The 19,033-nt window shown below is 38.7% G+C and overlaps 1 protein-coding gene across 1 annotated transcript; it reads right to left on the bottom strand.

Moving 5' to 3' along the window:
* Nucleotides 1–6,574: 6,574 nt before the first annotated feature.
* On the bottom strand, nucleotides 6,575–18,997 carry CRELD2 (cysteine rich with EGF like domains 2). The gene is made up of 10 exons (XM_009647948.2): nucleotides 18,809–18,997; nucleotides 18,264–18,346; nucleotides 17,255–17,365; nucleotides 14,753–14,844; nucleotides 13,564–13,740; nucleotides 12,329–12,427; nucleotides 10,617–10,694; nucleotides 9,736–9,831; nucleotides 8,737–8,877; nucleotides 6,575–7,070 (listed from the first exon to the last, which is right to left on the bottom strand). Exons 1-10 carry the CDS (start codon nucleotides 18,995–18,997, stop codon nucleotides 7,012–7,014), a joined length of 1,125 nt encoding a protein of 374 aa, XP_009646243.1. The 3' UTR covers nucleotides 6,575–7,011.
* Between the last annotated feature and the right edge of the window lie 36 nt (nucleotides 18,998–19,033).

Genomic DNA, 19,033 nt, shown 5'->3' with positions numbered 1-19,033 from the left:
TTGTTATGCACCTGGCTGAGCAGGAGAAGCTCAAAAAGTCCTTGAGTAGTCTGAGCACTACTTGGCAACAACTAAAAACATCAGTGTGTTATCAACATTCTTCTGGTACTAAATCCAAAACACAGCACTGTGCTAAGAAGAAAATTAACTCTATCCCAGCCAAAACCAGGACACCAGGTGACAAAGGACATAGAAAAGGCCAAGGTACTCAATGTCTTCTTTGCTTTGGTCTTTACTGGTAAGATTTGCTTTCAGGCCTGTGGGAATGTCTGGAACAAGGAAGACTTACTTGAGGAGAATCAGATTAGGGAACATTTAAACAAGCTGGACAGACAGTAAGTCCAGGGGCCCTGATGGGATGCACCGTACAGTGCTGTGGAGGCCAGTCAATGCTACTGTAAAGCCATTCCTGATCACATTTGAAAAGTCATACTGTTTGTAAAAGGTTCCTGGGGATGTGAAGAAGGCAAGGTTGTCGAGTTTCCTTTCCTGGAAATACTCAAAACCCACATGGTCCTGAGCAACAAGGTCCTGCTCTAGCTGACTCTGCTTTGAGCAGGGTTGTTGGCCTAGACAACCTCTGAAGGCATGTCCTACTCTCAACCATTCTGTGATTTTGTCATCTCAGAAATTCATTTGGCTTATATTCTTGGCAGTGTCAAAGATCAATTTTGGGCAAGTGGCAGAACGAGTTATGGCTGCAGCACGTTTTAAGTGTTGTAGAGTTAAGTGGGTCTCAGGCACATTTAGGAGACAGGTCATTAACTTCCCTACAGTCCAACTTTAATGGACAACCAGAGTTGGTGTAATCAGGACCCACAGCTCATGGTCGTAATACCATAATAGCAAAGCAAGCTAAGCTAGGCCTTGGCCTGCCCTAGGATCAGCTCAAGGTACAGGACATCGCACTGTGCCAGGAATGGAGTGGAACAGTCAGTACTTTCATGTAATCACAATCTCTGCAATCTGGATGTCTAGATTCCACTCTAGGAGCCCAGCACCTACCAGGTGTGAGCAGGGTGCCAACAACAGGTTTAATCTGTTCTGACAGCAATTATCAAACAACTCAGCCAGATTTTGACATCTACAGTCTAGATAACCAAAGTTAAGCAAGCCAGATATGTACTCCTAGCCAAACACAACCCTCAAACCTCCCCCCACCAAGGACATGAATGAGTGTGACTTTTCATTCCTTCTACAGAACTTAAGTGTATAAATTTGGATCAACAAGTTGCGTCTGCTGATAACATATACTTATTTTCTTAAAAAAAAACACCACACAACAGAAAAAACCCAAACCAAACAGCCTCCAACACACACACCTAAAAGAACACAAACTTGTTTGAGCTCACTCTTTTCTTTTGATGTGTGGCCAGATGCAGCCTTGCCCATCTAGTTATTAGTTAATCTAATGATTAGAGCACTCTCAGAAACCAGGAGAAATAAATCCAGGTCTAGGTCTCTTACCTCCCAGCAGATTATCTCAGGAAGACTCCTCTACCTTCCAGAACCTTGGTTTAAGAGGTCTAGTTTCAATAGGACTAACAGCAACTCTCCCCCTCTCCCCCAATAAATTCCACAAAGATAGGGTAATAGGGACATGCCTGTTACCTCAACTACTTACACATAGCCACATGTGCCACAAAGAACAATCAGTGGACTAGAAATTAAGTTTTTACATTCCAGTCCTGTAAGAGGAAGTATTAACTTGAGTATGTTACAAAAAAAAGTTAAAATAAAGACAAAAAGGCTACAAAAAAGAGGTCTAATGCAACAGAAATACAATTTCAAAGGCACTTTCAAGCAAGAAAGAGAATCTAATACACTAGTGCAAGAGATGACTACTATTAGTGCTGTCACATTAGCACCCATTAAAATATAGTTCTAAGAGTAATCTGAGAAACAACAAGATCCTTGCAAACATATTTGAGCTCTACTCACAGATTATATTTGGATTAACATTGGAACTGAAACCAGAAAGTTACACAGGTGTGAAGTTGCTGAAAGAGAGGAGGAAAATTACATTTTGATCAAAAGAAGAAAAAGAGCACAGACCATTGCTTTGAGTAACCTCAGAAGTTTCCTTTCAGAACAGATAAAATATAATCTCAGAAAATAGCCCATGGCAGATGATAGGCAGAGGAAAGGAAAGGGAAGGGTATCAGGAGGTCAGCTAGGACCATTATGGAGAGCTGGTTTTTGTATTATTGCTATATATGATCCAGGACTGCTTGGGGTTTTTTTAAAGCTTTTTTTTTTTCCTCCTCCCTATGCATGCTTTTCAATTAGTCACTTGTTAAGGCAAGCTTGAATTATTCCTATGCCTAACCTTGTGCTGTATTAAGAATGGTCCGAAAGCAACTTGAAGGGCAGGGTGCACCCTGTTTGTCAGGGAGACTTGTCTAAACGCATGCACACAGTGCTGTATACGCTGAGAACATAACATTCAAAATGTGATGTGGTGATTTCCACAACTCTTGGTGCTTGCAAATGTCAGTTCAAAGGCTAACACGGACAACTGCCTGACTGAAGAGTACCTCTCCCATACATGATCAGTCCTCATTAACCATAAAAGGAAAAAAATAGTGTTGTGTTTGTATAATATATGCCATATATTTTACAGTGACTTGTGTCCTGATCTTGTTTATAACCTATGGGCTTTGGCATCTCTCCTGAGAAAGAGGATATCGATTTGAACCCTTTCAGGTGATCCCTGACTTCCTGGATTACCTAAATCCAGTTATTCTGTAACACAGACTTCTTTTACCCTGTTTATGAATGGACTGTGTTAAGACTTTGTGGAGAACTCAGTTTCTCTCGCTCTCCCTGAACTCAGTGAGATGCTGGGAATTTACACCAAATAATAAATTCAATATTATGTCCTAACGCTCAAATGAAACGTTTCAGTACATACTTTGATTTCTAAGTTTAGACACTGGAGGAGGATTGTGGTATACAGGCTGTATACTTGCTTTCCTGGCCTCGTTTAGAGCTTTAACTGAAACATGCAGGTTTGTAGGTTTGCTTGTTCCTGGAAGGTGTTCCTGGACCTTCTGTGCAGTCCAGCTGTAACATACCAGAGAACCTTGTGCTTTTAAGTCCCTAGATGGTACTGAATAGTGTATTTCCCACTGCAAAAAGCGCTTAGTCTTAGGGCAAGAAACCCCAAAGAAGCAGCAAGACAAACTAGCAAAAGGGATGTCATTTTTAGTTTGATACCACACAGTATGAAGTTTACAAAATAATAGGTGTGAATCTAGAAGCTCAAGGATCACCTTGGTATTTATGACAAAAGTACCTAACCAACTCTTCACTAAGGCAGAAATCTTGTTTGTTGAGTATCTCAGAAGACTTCTGAAGTATTTACAAACATATTCATAGAGTTTCACATGAAACCTGTAATTCCAAGTAACCCTAAGTATAAAGTTTTGTACTGCATAACCAGATCTCCTTACAATGTAATGAGTAATTTAATGGGAATAGCTCACTTTCTTTAGCACTAAACTGTTAACATATATGGTAGAAAGCATTCACACCCTGGACTGGTTTGGTTAACACAAAGCATTTCAACTTCATTGCCAGTTTCTGCTGATCAATTTAAATCCTGCTCCCCCCACACCTTTCATTCTGATTATGAGGGGCAAAATCCAAGACAACTAGGAGTCTGACCCCCACTCTATTCAAGGCAAGAATAAAAAAAGAATAAATGCAGTCAAAACAATTCTTAGTTCCAACCTCAAACAGAGCAATAATTACAGCCTGAAATAGTAAAATGAGGTTACAGAATAAAACAAGATGACTGACTCCAGAAACTCAGCATTGAGAGGGCATGAGGCAGTAGCACAGCATTAAATCAAATATATAACTTGGTCAATATTCCTCCAGAGAAAGCTCCAATACTTGAATTCACCTTTCTGGACCCCTGACTTAAGTTTATCCACAATAATTTAATGCAAAGCAGTAGGTTCTAATAATCAGGGGGTAGGGGAATGGGATAATTGAAGATATTAGTGAGTTCTAATACCCAGGTACCATGTCCGTATTTTACGTAAGGTTCTGATGGTTCTAATGTGGTAATGGAAAGCTGAGAACATTATTGTCTGGAACTGAACAACAGTTTGGTTATATCAGACTACTCTCATTACTTTTGCAGGTCAGGCTAGGAAGACTTTCTCCTCTCTACCACCAGAGAAAAAACAAATACTTGGAAGTTCTTGTTTTTCATGACTTCATCCCCGAGTTCAGCTTAACTAGGACCAATTCAGTCAGGGCTTTTTGTCCAGGGCTTGGTGGGGGAGGAAACTGCTTCCACAATGTATTTAAGAATCTTACCCAGTATCCCCCCAGACTCTCAAATAACTTGGAAGGGACCTTAGAACAGAAAGTTCTTCTTCGTATGAGGAAGCATTATTTCAGGCTTGGAACATTAACAGAACAGCTTGTACTGGAGAGACAATTCCACTGAGTATGAGTTAATGGTAGTTTCTAAACAGATCTGACATTTCATGTTATTATTAACAAGGACCATTCAGACCATCATCTGGAACACCTGGGAGCTGTAAATGACTGAGCAAAGACAAGCTACACTCCTGCAAGATCCTTAAGGTCTAATATTACCTACACCTGTACTAAAAACCCTAAAGATCCTTCAGTTGTATTCCCTGTGCTCCCCAAACTGCCTACTTTTTCCCCCTTTTAATTTAACACTTATTAAATACAATGCCTACCTTACAACTTGAAAGATAGCTGGCATATAGGCCCATCTATATGGGAGGTGATTCTGCCTCTCTACTCTGCTCTGGTGAGACCTCACCTGGAGTCCTGCGTCCAGCTCTGGAGCCCTCAGCACAAGAAGGACATGGAACTGTTGGAACGGGTCCAGAGGAGGGCTACAAAAATGATCCGAGGGCTGGAGCACCTCTCCTATGAGGACAGGCTGAGAGAGTTGGGCTTGTTCAGTCTGGAGAAAAGAAGGCTACGGGGAGACCTGATTGCGGCCTTCCAGTACCTAAAGGGGGCCTATAGGAAAGATGGGGAATGTCTTTTTAGTAGGGCCAGCTGTGTTAGGACAAGGGGAAATGGTTTTAAACTAGAACAGGGTAGGTTCAGGCTAGAGGTAAGGAAGAAATTTTTTACAATGAGGGTGGTGAAACACTGGAACAGGTTGCCCAGAGAGGTAGTGGAGGCCCCATCCCTGGGAACATTCAAGGCCAGGTTGGATGGGGCTCTGAGCAACCTGATCTAGTTAGCAGTGTCCCTGCTCACTGCAGGGGGGTTGGACTAGATGACCACTAGTGGTTCCTTCCAACCCTAAACATTCTATGATTCTATCTCTGGCAATTACAGCTGAGAAAGCACTCAAGTCTTCATTCTCAGACTGGAATATTAAGAAACATCTAGTACTGAAGGAACATAGCTTAAAGAAAACTGTTACAGATACTTTAATACCATTGGGTACTTAAACTACAACACACAAGATCAGCTTAGACAGCTTTTAACATAAGAATCCAACAGAATCCCTTTTTGCAGAATATTCACTTAAATATCTATTGCACATAGAAGTCCTACATGCACTGTCCACAAACTGAACAGTGACTTAGTCTGAACAAAGCGGTCTTCAGAATTACACAGAAGGCGTTTGGCCTTCACTGCTCAACAGGTCAATCCTATTCATACCCTTTTTATTTCCACTTATCTCAGGGTACTGGTTATAACTTCTTCATAGTCAAGCTTAAACCATGCTCTTTTTAGCTGTACTCTGTAATCCCTCTTCATGCTCCCTGTATCCACCACCACAATGTATTCCAAACTTTACTCACTTCTATCAGAGCTTTAAATACTGTACCTGGGTGGTCCTTAGCTTTTTTACAGCTGTGATGGGCCTACAGAATATATTGATTTTAGCTCTTATACTTGCCTTTAAGCTTAAGGACAACATGTAGGAAGTTGCATCTATGCTACGCTTATTAACTTTCCCTTTGAAATGGCACAAGAGACAAGATAAATTGACTGTAGTATGCTTGCTGTGAAAAAGACAGGAAGCTACTACATGCAGCAGTAGACTGTAGTGAAATTCATATATTCATCAAATCTAGAGAGTACTCGCGTAACAACTGTGAGCCACTGAGCGCAGGTGTTAGCCAAACTTACTTTTCATCACCGTACACATTAGTTTACATACTTCATGCAAATACCTGAAAGAAAGATTTGTCTACCTACCTTTGGAAAGTTGTTTTAAGTTTGACTTAATTCTTCTTTCAGAGGAAAGTGTGTGTGTGTGGGGAGGGTTGTTGGGTTTTTCTCCCCACCCTTCCCCTACATTCCAGCACAAATGAGTGCTGGAATTCAGCACTGAACTGAAATTCAGTGCTGAGAAGGTTCTGAGGTTTTGTTTTTGTGGGGCTTTCTGTTCATTTTTGAGGGTTTTTTTCCGCTGCCTAAATGAAAAATAGACATGACAACACAGCAAGGTATTAACACCTTAAAAATTTTAAGGCACATTCCAACAAAATAAACTTTTATTGAATGCAGTATTAGGCATTCTATTTTGTTTCAGGGAACAGTGCTTCCCCCACAAAGAGATTCCCTTTGACAATTTCTAAAAGCTGTATTTCAATTACAGAAATATTTCTCATGTCAAGAAACACCAAACTTCATAATCCAAGAAAAATTTAGACTGAAGTGCAACTAAGTCCTTCCAAATGATGATAGTTTTGTGTAGGCACTAGAATGAAAAACCTGCAAACTGTTTACAATTTCTGGGTACAATGTTACTTCAAATTTTATACTAACCTATCTAGAGTGTTGTTCTTGAAGAATTATATAAAAAGTGGCATTTAAGAATAAAGAAATGCAGCTTAAAGAGCAGTTTATCATTGTTTAAAAAAAAAATCTTAATGGCCATTTAAAACCTGCATATTTAATACCATTTCCACAGTATGTCAGCTAGCAAATGCTTAGTCCAATAATTTAAAACTTTAGATAGGAATGTCTTTTGGTTCTGAATGTAGATCATAAGTCATCATGTCCAGTAGGTGAAGGCTCAGCTGATTTACTCTCCACTTCCTCTCCTGTGAAATTAAGTATCATAATTAGAATACAAATGTATTATATTGTTTAATTTTTGGCATTTCGAATTTTTTTAAGAGAAGCCCAAATCGACATATTTATCAAGACCAGAGAAGCAATCAAGCTGTACAGAAGAGCTACTTGCACCATCCTCCTTTTCTAAACTTGTATTTTTTTTTACTAGATGCAGACAAAGTATTTCAAATAAACTGGTATGATATTGTTAATGGAAGAAAAAAGCAGCACAGCTATTTCTATTCTAAGCTTTTGTTTTCAGCTATTCAGCTATTCCACATGATCTGTCAGAAGAAATTCTAGTGTTTGAAAACAAAAAGCAAGTATTACTCAATTATTTTCTTTAGTGCAAACTGCTCAGCTCAAATGTTAAAACAGCCTTTAAAAAAGCAGAGCTATTTCATTATATCAGGAAAAGCATTAATCTAAGGAGAAAGCTAAGCCAATTTGTCAACTTTTCATTTTCCTTTTATTCTCATAAAATGTCAGGCCACATTAAAAAAACATAGTAACTGATATCCCGAGTATCTGCACAGGAGAAGTACATAACTGATTTTAAAGGCCTAGTAACAGTGAGTACAAGGTCTGAACTGAATGGCCTTGAGTAGCAATACTACATAGATCTTCACAACTTACTAGTACAAGATGAAAAACCAGTCTTGGTTGGGGGCAGAGGGGGACACACACAACACAACAACCGACACAAAAACAAACAAGCGGAAAGAAAACAAAGGTATGAAACTGTCTCATCTATTCCCCTACAACCTTTATTGCAAAATAATCCCATCTATCACTTTGGAATTGTAAAAAAAAAAAAAGCCTAGACAGAGTAATGAAACACTAATGAACATAATTCCACGTATAATGTGCCATATATCCTTGGAGCAAATTACACTTGAATTTCTTGACTGAAGGTATAGTTTAAGTCAAGCTAAACAGTTTCCTGCTACTGAAAGATGGATGTCTTCTCCATATTCACCTTCACACCAGCTCTGGCACTTTTGTTATCACAAAATAAACAAATTCACTCACTCATCCAGGAAAAAGAATTCTGCTTAATTTTCTGAGATTCCACTGAGTTGAGGCAGCTTGCATGCAATCAGATATACCCTTAAGTCACTACAATTAACGATAAAGGAAAAAAAATGGGGAGGAGGAAGACCTCCTTTTCATGATAGGAGTTATTCAAACTTACTTTCCATCACTGTATAAATTAGTTTACATACTTGATGCAAGTACCTGAAAGAAAGACTTGTTTACCTACCTTTGAAAAGTTGTTTGACTTCCTTTAGAGGAAGATGTGTGTGTGTGTGGGGGGGGGGTTTGTTGGGTTTTTCTCCCTGCCCTTCCCCTACATTCCAGTACAACTGACTGCTGGAATTCAGCACTGAACTGAAATACAATGCTTACAAGGTTCTGCGGTTTTGTTTCTGTGGGGCTTTTAAAAATATCCACTGTCTTTAAGCAAGAAAACATGCATGCCAGAATGTGCCCCACACCACAAACTACTTGACACAGACAACAGCTGTAGGAAGATGAGAAATTATACAGAAGAGTTTACAAGCGACTAGACCCTTACACAGAAATAAACCTGAAAGTTGTTGATATAGCATATTTTTTAAGAAAAAAATCTGTCATTGAAAAGCCACTTGCCTGTTTTTACTGTTTGAATGCATGTTCCATCCTTATCTTCAAACCCCTCTGAACATACACACTTGTAACTACCTGAAGTATTAACACAGTCTTGATTCTCTTTCACGCAGACCTTTTCAGGAAGGTTACATTCATCTATATCTAGAGATAGAATAGGGAAAGCCACTTCTGTTTTTCTGTTAGAAAACTTACCTGTTCTCAGTCATATAAACAAAATTCTGTTCAAATATAAAAAACACTGAGGAGAAGAATGCCACTGCAACAAATCTAACTCCTGTTAAAATAATCTGTTATGGTTCTTCATGATTTAGACTGTGTTTCAAATTTGTTCAGATAGCACTGGGTTTTTTATGTTTTGCAGGCCCCTATGTGGGGAAATGAATTAATCAACAGCACTTGTCTTAACCTACTGAAGATTTCCCATAGTCATTTTCTATTGATGCCATTAAAGTACAACTGAGGGGAAGGGAGCCTATAAATACTACATCATCATAGTTAACAGCTACTTAAGATCATGAGTACCTTCTTCTTTTCCCCACAGAGAAACTCTAATTTCCTTCTTTTTACTCTCATTTCATGTTATAATTCACTACAAATTAATTTCATTTGAACTTAGACATTAATGGATTAACAGAAAGACAATAGAATCCACATTACATTCCTGCCTTTCTGTTAGAAAATGAATAGAGATGTACACTTCCAATGAAGTGGTAGATAACTGACAAGAGACTCATGTATTTGTTTCCTGAACCTGCTATAAAATACTTTGCTCCTTTTGTAGGAGTGTTTCACCTTTAAGCCTTGTCATGCATTATTAGATCAATAATATAAAGAAAATTATAAAAAAAGCCTTTGCTGCTAATACCAGAGCAGCTGGGTTCATTTTGATTGGCTTGAAAACTGAAGCAGACAAATGTGAACGTACTTAACAGCACCCCAGCATGGTTAACCATGAGTGAGCTAACTGGTGTTCTACCACATACTGCTAAATCCACCAACCTGTACATTTTTCATCTTCCTTCATGTATCCAGGTGCGCAGGTCTTACACTTCTCAGAACCTTCCCCTGTGCAACCTACACAGCTGGCATCACATGCTAAAGAGAAAAGATTTCAAGCATAAAAATTCATACATATGAGGTTTAAAGTACCACCCTTAAAGTCAGTCAGCTTACTCACACAAGAAATCATAGAATGGTTTGGGTTGGAAGGGACCTTAAAGATCATCTAGTCCACCATCACTGACATGGGCAGGGACACCTTCCACTACACCAGGTTGCTCAAAGCCCCATCCAACCTGGCCTTGAACACTTCTGGGGATGGGGCATCCGCAATTTCTATGGGCAACCTGTTCCAGTGCCTCACCACCCTCACTGTGAAGAATTTCTTCCTCATATCTAATCTAAATCTACCCTCTTTCAGTTTTTAAACCATTACCCCTTGTCCTATTACTTCATTCCCTGATAAAGAGTCTCTCCCCATCTCTCCTGTAGACCCACTTTTAAGTACTAGAAGGCTGCTATAAGGTCTCCCTAGGACCTGCTCTTCTCTAGGCTAAACAACCCCATTCCTCTCAGCCTGTCCTCACAGGGAAGGTGCTCCAGCCCCCAATCATCTTTGTGGCACCCCCCTGGATCTGCTCAAGCAGGTCCATATCTTTCTTACGCTGGGGCCACAGGTGGGGTCTCACGAGACCAGAGTAGAAATAAGCAGAAACCTCTTGCTTTCCTCATACAATAGGTCTAAAGCCTCAACCTCCCCATGCCCAGTCAGGACCAACCACATTGTACTAAATGCCTGGTATCAGATCCTTTCTAGCATTACCTCTAGCATTAGATTAGTATTCTAGAGGATAAAGTACAACAGCAGATTAAAAAGAAACCTTTGCATGAGAAAGATCCATCTGTGTTCAAACAATACTGGTGATCTTTGCAAGGAGAACCAGTACATTCATCTATATCTGAAAGATAAAAAGTGACAAGTTACCCAAAATAGTAGTCATGATTAAATAGCCAGATTAATACTTGAACGCTATGCTTTGAGATCTTGTAAGAACCAGCCCACAGAAGCTATAAACTTAAACTGACTGCATTGACAGTCATTGTTGTGATGAGTTCAGGATCAGATACGCAACATGTTAGACGTAGAAGTAACATGGAAACATATACTGTTTTTTTTCAGCTTAAACTTACATTAACAAATCAAAACTGATCCTCAGAAGATGTTTTGCAATGACAATAACAAGCATATCAGAAATTCAAGAGCTCAAATGAAATAAAATTTCCAAAATACCTGCCATCGTTGTCATTTTCAAGTCAGTGTTTTGCATGCATTTATGTTTTTTATGCAAACAGCATAACAAATAAGCAGACAGACTACTCTTCTGGAATACTCTTGATTTCTCTACTCCTATATTACCAAGCTATGGAAATTTTTGAAGTATTAAAAAAAAAAATATATACAAATGCACACACACACATTGCTTAGTTTTCTACGTAAAGCAAATTGGACAAAGCCAAGTTATGGTTAGGACCAGTCAAGCTGAAAACCAGTCCTACCTGGGAAGTTAAAACATGCTAGTCTTGTGATTTCAAGGAAAGGGCACAACAGTACTCACAGCTAAAGAATACAGACAAAGAAAGGCTATTTCAATTCCCTTGCTGTCTATCTCATCCTCTTGCTCCAGACATGCTTCCTACTGATTATTCAATTAATTTATACTTGATCAGTTGCAACGATTATTTGGGAAAAACCAGCTGTACGGAAGACAATACTGGAGCATCTTAAATATGCTCCCTGGGGAATTCAACAGTTGCCTAAGCAGGTATCGCAGGAGCTGTAATTCAAATTCTAGTTCTCATTAGCACTTTTAAAAAGCAGCAGTGTTCACATAATTTCTAAGACACTGTTTCCAGACATTGTGTTAAGGGTCTTTAACTAGTTAAATGCAACCAGTTAAACAGAATGTGTTACTCTCCCCCTAGCGCATTCCTACACTGGGAGTATTTTTAGTATTTGGGTTTTTCCTTAAGTGTTTCATACATATCTCCTCATAAACGAAGAGAAATGCTAAACAAGAAACAGGTAAGAGATTAAGGGAAACACTAAACTTGATGTCTCCTGGTATTTCTCTCCAATAATAGGAAAAGTTTATTAGGGTTGAGCATTTATAAACACACAGTAATGTGAAGAGAATTGTGCAATTACTACAAAACACGTAGATAAGCTGACAGGAATCTTCTAGCAGTTGACAAAATAGATTAAATCAAGAGTAGAGCATTGTTTAGCATTCAAATAAACACAAAACCCATGTCTTAGAAGGAGCACCCCACTGGCTGCTATCTGTATGCCACTAAATGAAAAAGATACACAGTGAACAGTTTGATAGAGACAACTATAATCACCAGGTGACCAGTGGGGACAGAATACTATTTTCCTGCAATGTGAAACAAGTTAAGGAGAGACTACAAACTATAGAAATCTAAACTGACAGAACACTTCCATAAAATAGAATAAAACTCGATGTGATGTCATCTAATCTCACCAGCCAGCGTTGCTACAAAACCTGTTTGAAGTCTACCAAGCACTACTCACCCACACAAGCTGCTTCTTCATTTTTAATCCAGCCTTCTTTACAGTCTTGGCAGTCCTTGTTACTTGAACCAGTACAAGTTTTACAGGCAGCGTGGCAGGCTGAGATAAGAGAAAACTACAATCTGAGCTTTGTTGAGAGATTCCAGGACAAATTTGGGCACACAAATTCTCAAATAAAACCTTTTTTAAGATTCACTGGAAACTGTCATAGTGTAGTAGCTTGACCTTCCCATTCACAAGATTAAATCTTGACTGTATGGAGATATCACTTACAAAAATATAGCTCTATCCTACCAAAAAAACCCACCCCTGAACTACCCCCAAAACCAGAAAACCCCACCTGGCAATTACAGTCATCTGCACCACTTAAAACAATGCCATGGAATTCTAGTGACTTGAAGTGGCAGGTCCAACTTCCAAAATATTTGGAAAGAGGAGATGAAGAGGTTTAACTTTGCTCAGCCACTCAAGGTTGGAACAATTTAAACACTAGACTAAGCACTCCCACCTAACAAATCCTCAGATTACTTCATTTGCAACTAGCTATGAAAGCAATATGTGAAGTGATACTGGTCTGAAGAACTTCACAAGGAAACATACTAGAAACCACTTGTATACGCATATTACATATATTTTATGTATAGTACATGCATATATAACATACAATGTACAACATGTGTGTTATATATTGTAGTATAAAATAAATAATACAGAAGAATTACTACACAGCCAGATAAAAAACCCAACACAGATCATGATGAAAACCAATCTTATTAGACCCCAGAGTCAGGATTTAGTCACTGCAGAATCTCATTCAAGATGTAAAAAACAGATGAAAATCTGACCAACTGAAAGGTTATTCCTACGACCTTTGTTTCAAAATTAAGCTTAGACATACTTAACTGGAATCTATGTAGCCTACAGTACAGATCAGCTGTTTCTATGCCCATTTACTCCAGTTAAGCTTATCTGAGAGGAAAACCAAGCTTTCAAAGTAGTCCACTATGCAGCAATTTCAGCTCAAAAAAAAAGATCAAGGGCAGTCTGGAAGGATGACCTTGCAAAACCTTAGCATTTCACCAGACTGACCAACATGTCATTTAAGGTTAAAGCTGAGTGATCAAATTATAACTATTTTTTGTTTTTACATTTGTCAGCTTAAATTGTTTCAGTTTTGTTTACAAAAACTGAAGAAGGAAGACAAAGATCTAAGCGTGTGTCAAAGACTTCGTTACCTGTACAAACAGAATAAGTCTCATTTCTCAAGGTACTGAAGTATCCATCAGAACAGTCCAAACAAAAATCTCCTGTGTACTCCTTGTTACAGCTACATGAGCCATCTCCACCTCGGGTACCGTCACCATCACAGTGGCCATTTCCATGGCATGGTCTTTCCGATCCACCATGACAAGCTAAAAAGAATCAAAAATACTTTTAAAACAGATGTTAAAAGAAATAACTGCCCACTCTCATCCACAAGCACCTGAAGTCCCTCTCTCCTCATAGACAGTAAAATGTAAAAAAAGTCACACGAAACCAAGATACAATTTCCAAAAATCTGTTTTCCCTTGAGAGCAACCAAAAGGCTTGCAACAAGGAATACACAGCAATATACTCAAGTATAAGAGGAATCAAAACAATGTCCAGGAAAGTTCAGTTATAAATTTAATTTTGGGTGAAGACCATGGCTTAGAATTTTATCTAATTTCCTGGCTAAAGTTGCTATCTCTGTTTATTCGAGATTTCTAAGAATGCTCATACTACAGTTGGAAAAACCTACTAGCAATCATTTAGCTCAATATTGAGAACTGACACTTAATTTTTAACAATGTAAGAGGTCAAAGCTGATCTCTAACAAGGTGCAAGGTTTCAGAAATTTATAGATTATACAAACTTCAGGGGCCAGAATACCTCCTTTATCACTTCTGCATCAAAGATGTTACTGACATCCAGTTGTCTCCCACCTACTTTTATCCAATTTCTCCCATTGCCTTTTTAACTAATCCGCAGTTTGTGAAGTTCTTCATTTAATCCCCAACAGTATTTTGGCCGTTTTACTCTTGAAACTGGTCAAGGACTGTTGCCTACATAGCTTCTGAAAGGCCACCTAAACAAGAAACCTGATGTCAGAGAACCTTTAAGCAGGGGTCAGGTGTGGATATGAGCACCAGATCAGATGGATTCTGCACGTGTAAGTACCCTTGATAGCTTTGTACGTTACTCCATGCCCGCAAGACTTTTCTTCAGGCAGGATGCTCACAAGGCAGCTACCTAACTATCAGGCAGCAAGCAGGTACACACTACACAGCAGCTGGTGTCTCACACAAAGTATCATACTTCATGTATTTGTTCATGTTGTGAAAGACTGAAACAAACAGGTAGAAAGAACATATCTGCTACTGTATTTTTCAAAAGAAAAATTACCAAGGCAATCTGGTCCATAAGTTCCAGCAGGGCAGCAAACTTCTATTGTTTCTATGCAAAACCACTTAAACAGATCAGGATACTTCTTCTTTCTGCAGATGAAAGACATTCATTTATCAACAAAAAGAACAAAGCTTCTTTAAAAGCCAACTCACGCAACTGAACCTGCACAACGCAGTAGGGAAATCTATTGCACATGACATTAAAAACAAATTTTTTGTTTCGAAGACGACCTTATTCCAGGAACCAATTTCTAGAAGAAGTCCTCCAGCTTCAGATTAATTTATCTTTTAAACTACAATACTATTAACAGACTCTACTCAAATTTTATAGATTATATTTACAAAAACTGTGAAATAAGAGCAACCAATAAAACCAATTCATCATGATACATACATGCCCCCCTTTTTTTTTTTTAACACCTTATTTTTAGGGAAGTTTTACATATAGTATAGACAGTCTTATTTACATCTTCCTCTCAAAGACAGCTGCTGTGTCTTTATCTCAACTATGCGGAAGATAACCCAGCACAGATAATAACATTTTCTCAAATTATTGCCAACCTTGCACACAGTGCCCTTTAAAATTTCTCCTCTTTTTTAGCACGCATAAGAAATCCTTTTAGAAGGATTTTTTTAATATTAATAAGTTATGTGCTACTCTAGCACTAGCATACACCCCAATTAACAATAAAATCACTAGATATTATTTTGCAAGCAAGCATGAGGACTACTACAGTTCTGAATGACAATTCAGACATCTCAGTATCATGCTGATGCCTCAAAAACTTTAGTAGAGGAAATACATGGATATTCTGTAGGCTGACAGAAGTCTTCAGCAACTCCTGAGGCAGGTACAGCTTCTCTTTCTAAACTATTATGTCTGACCACATTGACTCCAAGGCTCAGGCCCTGAAAAATAAGTTTACCGAGTACCACATGTAATGTAACACCTTGTGAAAAAAAGATCTAAGGTATTCATGGACAAAGAAACTGTCTTTGGAACCTACCACAGAAAGTGAACGACATTTGGATATCACAGGTTAAAGGACAGAAGGCAAAGTTAATCAACTGTACTAAAAAGGTCTATTAAATACAGAAACTTTCCAAGAAACAATGTATTCGATGAATGGCTTTGTTTATTTTAGGAAGTCTACTTTGTCACATTCTCTAGTTTAAGACCCATTTCTTTCAGTTCTGCAAATTTAAGACATATGGGTTAAGACTCTGTGTTACATAGCTCACCTTTCTGGAAGGCATATGCTATGAGGAGTGGCTAAGGACTTTGGTTTGTCTAGTTTGGAAAAAAGGAGGCTAAGGGGCAACCTCATTGCTCTTCTCTACAGCTTCCTGAGGAGGGGAAGAGGGGGCTGATCTTTTCTCCCTGGTATCCAGTGATAGGACGCGTGGGAATGGTCCAAAGCTGCGCCAGGGGAGGTTTAGACTGGACACGAGGAAGCATTTCTTTACCAAGAGGGCGGTCAAACACTGGAACAGGCTTCCTAGAGAGGTGGTCGATGCCCCAAGCCTGTCAGTGTTTAAGAGGTATTTGGACAATGCCCTTAATAACACGCTTTAACTCTTCATCAGCCCTGAAGTGATCAGGCAGTTGGACTAGGTGATCACCGTAGGTCCCCGACCGCTGAAATATTCTATTCTATGCTATGCTATTCTACTCCCTTCGCTTTGGCATGTTAATGCATACACAATCCTGTATAGTTAGGTAAAAGGATAAAGCAGTCAATAAGAGTAAACTGGGTTATCAAAAATCCTTATCCAGTTACGACACGTTATAATGGCAGTCCACTCTATTGGGTTCTAGCTGACTGGGAGTGCTGGCAGTCTAAAGTAGTAAAAAAGTACTTACAAGAAACATGATTTGGAAATTAAAAAGAGATCTTAAAAGATTTAAAAGCTACAATGCCTTTTTTGCACTGATTATATTTTATAATGGTATATGAAAAACTTAATTGTAACAGAAATCACATGCTAGCTTAGAAGGCAGATAAAAAGTCAGCTGCTACGCTACCATCCTCAAGAGATCAACTTCTAGATTTATTAGCATCAACTATTTTTCTGATTGTCAGGAGAACAAGATAACGTTTCAGGGGAAAAAAAAAGCTAAGAAAAAAACCCCACAAGAACCAAAGAGTGCCTTGCAGTTTTATGACAAAAGGAAAACAAAAAAGGTAATAAACCTCAAAGTTTTCCAATGTTAGTTTACCTTAACACCCCACTGGGCAACTGAGTAGACAGTATGTGACAAGACAGACTGGATGTTTTGGTGCAACTCTTCCAGAATTGAAAATAAAAAAGAACACAGTACAGCAGCACATGCTATTAAAAGTCAGCCTGAAACCAGCTGTACGCAATGGCAACTCTTGAAGGATAATGAAGATTTATCCATACCGCTATTGTTCAGGCACAAGATTAAATATTCATAGTTCATCCTTTTAGATAACTTATCCACACAAGGGCCTCCCCAAGAAAAACTGATACTCACAGTTTGAACCACCATTTCTCTATATGTTCTTCATGCTCTTCTACCATGTTGTTACATTCAAAGTTACTACTGTCACACAGATTCTCTATTATCTCTACAAGACGAATTTCACTACAAGCAGAGAAGGAAAATCGTAAGTTTAAATTAAACATTTGACACCACATGACAGAGAAGCTAGACTTCAGTCTAGAACACGTTATCAGTTTATGGTCTGTTCTGAATTAGTTCCAAAGCAAATATCAGAATACAGAACTAATGAACGTTACTTCAACTGAAAAAGTTAGAAGGATGACCAGAAGGACCACTTTGGCTTACTCGCATTTATTATGGCTGCAGATTGCAGGTTTCATAGATTTTTAGCTTCCCAGCAATTTTTGAGCACAGTATTTTTTCTCCTAAGTTCAACAATAAATTTAATGGATTGTTAATATTTGATGCAAGTCCACAAAGCTCAGAGTAACTGAGGTTCAGAAATCCCACTCTTACATCTCAGTGCTCCAACTAAGATTAAAGTGAATTTGAAAGAAAAATACCAGATCATTTGCTCAGTAGTCAAACATATATAGAAAAGACTATGGTAATCTGCACCTCTTTTAGTTTTCTGTTTGGCACTGAAATAGTGACAACTCTAAAGAGGAGATACTGCTTTAATTCTAAAACAAGTAGTGCAGTACTACACAACTTTTATGACTATCAATTAACTACCGACCACTATTTAAGATAATTGTTCTAGGATTTTAATGGGTAAGGAGAAAAAAACTACTATGACCAAAGGTGGTATTAACTTTTGTTGTTTTCAAACACAAGACAAACAAAGGCATTAATAAGAGGTTTCAGTCTTTACTGTAATCTTTACTTTACAATGTAATGTTACATTTTAATCAATAAGAATTTAAGGCTTGGACATGTGAAACTTTAGCTGCAACACTCAAATATTTAAGTTCAGACAAACACAGTACAGTGAAGTGGACATGAAGCATAGCTGAATGGAGGTACTGAGACAGCTCACCTGGACTCATACTTTGACAGCGTCTTCTCTTCCCAAGCAGTGTTTCCACCACCAAAGTTCTTTTTAGCTGTATCTGCTAATCCCTACAAATGAAAAGTACCAGAAGAATGTGAGTTACATCGAGTGTGTTTCTGACAAAAATTAAGGGCAACAGTAAATGCTTATTATGAAAATTGTGAAAAACACCATTACAGAAACTTCAGCAAAGCTCTGAAGCTGCTGATGAAATTGCTAAGTGAAAGAAAGAGCGAGTGACATCACAAAGAGTGAGAAAGCATAAGTTATAGCATAACATGACTCAATTTTCATAACACATAAACATTACAGTCTTCATTTACGTCACAAAAACATACATGTATGAAACTTTACACCCTTCTCCTCCAAGTTCTCAGGAACTTGTATTGATCAGTTGAACTTGACCTCTACTTCATTCAGTTTTGATAGCGCTTAGCCCAATCTTCATCATGTTCTAGCTTAAAGACACAGCACGACAGGATAATCGATCGTGAGCAGCACGACTTCTTTGAGCCACAGCCAACGCAAACCATACCTTGCGAACAATCTCTGCGGTTAAAGCCATCTACCAAGCCCACAACAGCGAATACACGCACAAAGAGTACGCAGCACCTGCCACAAGCCGAAGCAGCCACAGCGTAGGTCTGTCGCCAGTGGCGAGGGATGGAGAGTTTTTGGGGATGATGTTTTCGACCAGAGCTCCTCGCGGAACAGGGCATGCCCGGCCGGCACGGCCAGCCTTTTCGCACGGAAGG

Source organism: Egretta garzetta, unplaced genomic scaffold, assembly GCF_000687185.1.
Source record: "Egretta garzetta isolate BGI_Z169 unplaced genomic scaffold, ASM68718v1 scaffold681, whole genome shotgun sequence".
Taxonomy (NCBI): domain Eukaryota; kingdom Metazoa; phylum Chordata; class Aves; order Pelecaniformes; family Ardeidae; genus Egretta; species Egretta garzetta.
Note: the sequence above shows the minus strand (reverse complement) of the source record. Positions and strands in the feature narration are given on the sequence as shown.

Bases quoted from the DNA above. Each gene is read 5' to 3' on its own strand.
- CRELD2 (XM_009647948.2), bottom strand. From the start codon at position 18,997: ATGCCCTGTTCCGCGAGGAGCTCTGGTCGAAAACATCATCCCCAAAAA. The intron at 14,845-17,254 runs GTGAGTATCAGT...TTTCATCTGCAG, and splicing joins GAGAAATGGTGGTTCAAACT to AAAGAAGAAGTATCCTGATC. The intron at 10,695-12,328 runs GTGAGTAGTGCT...TTTATCTTTCAG, and splicing joins TGAAGAAGCAGCTTGTGTGG to ATATAGATGAATGTACTGGT.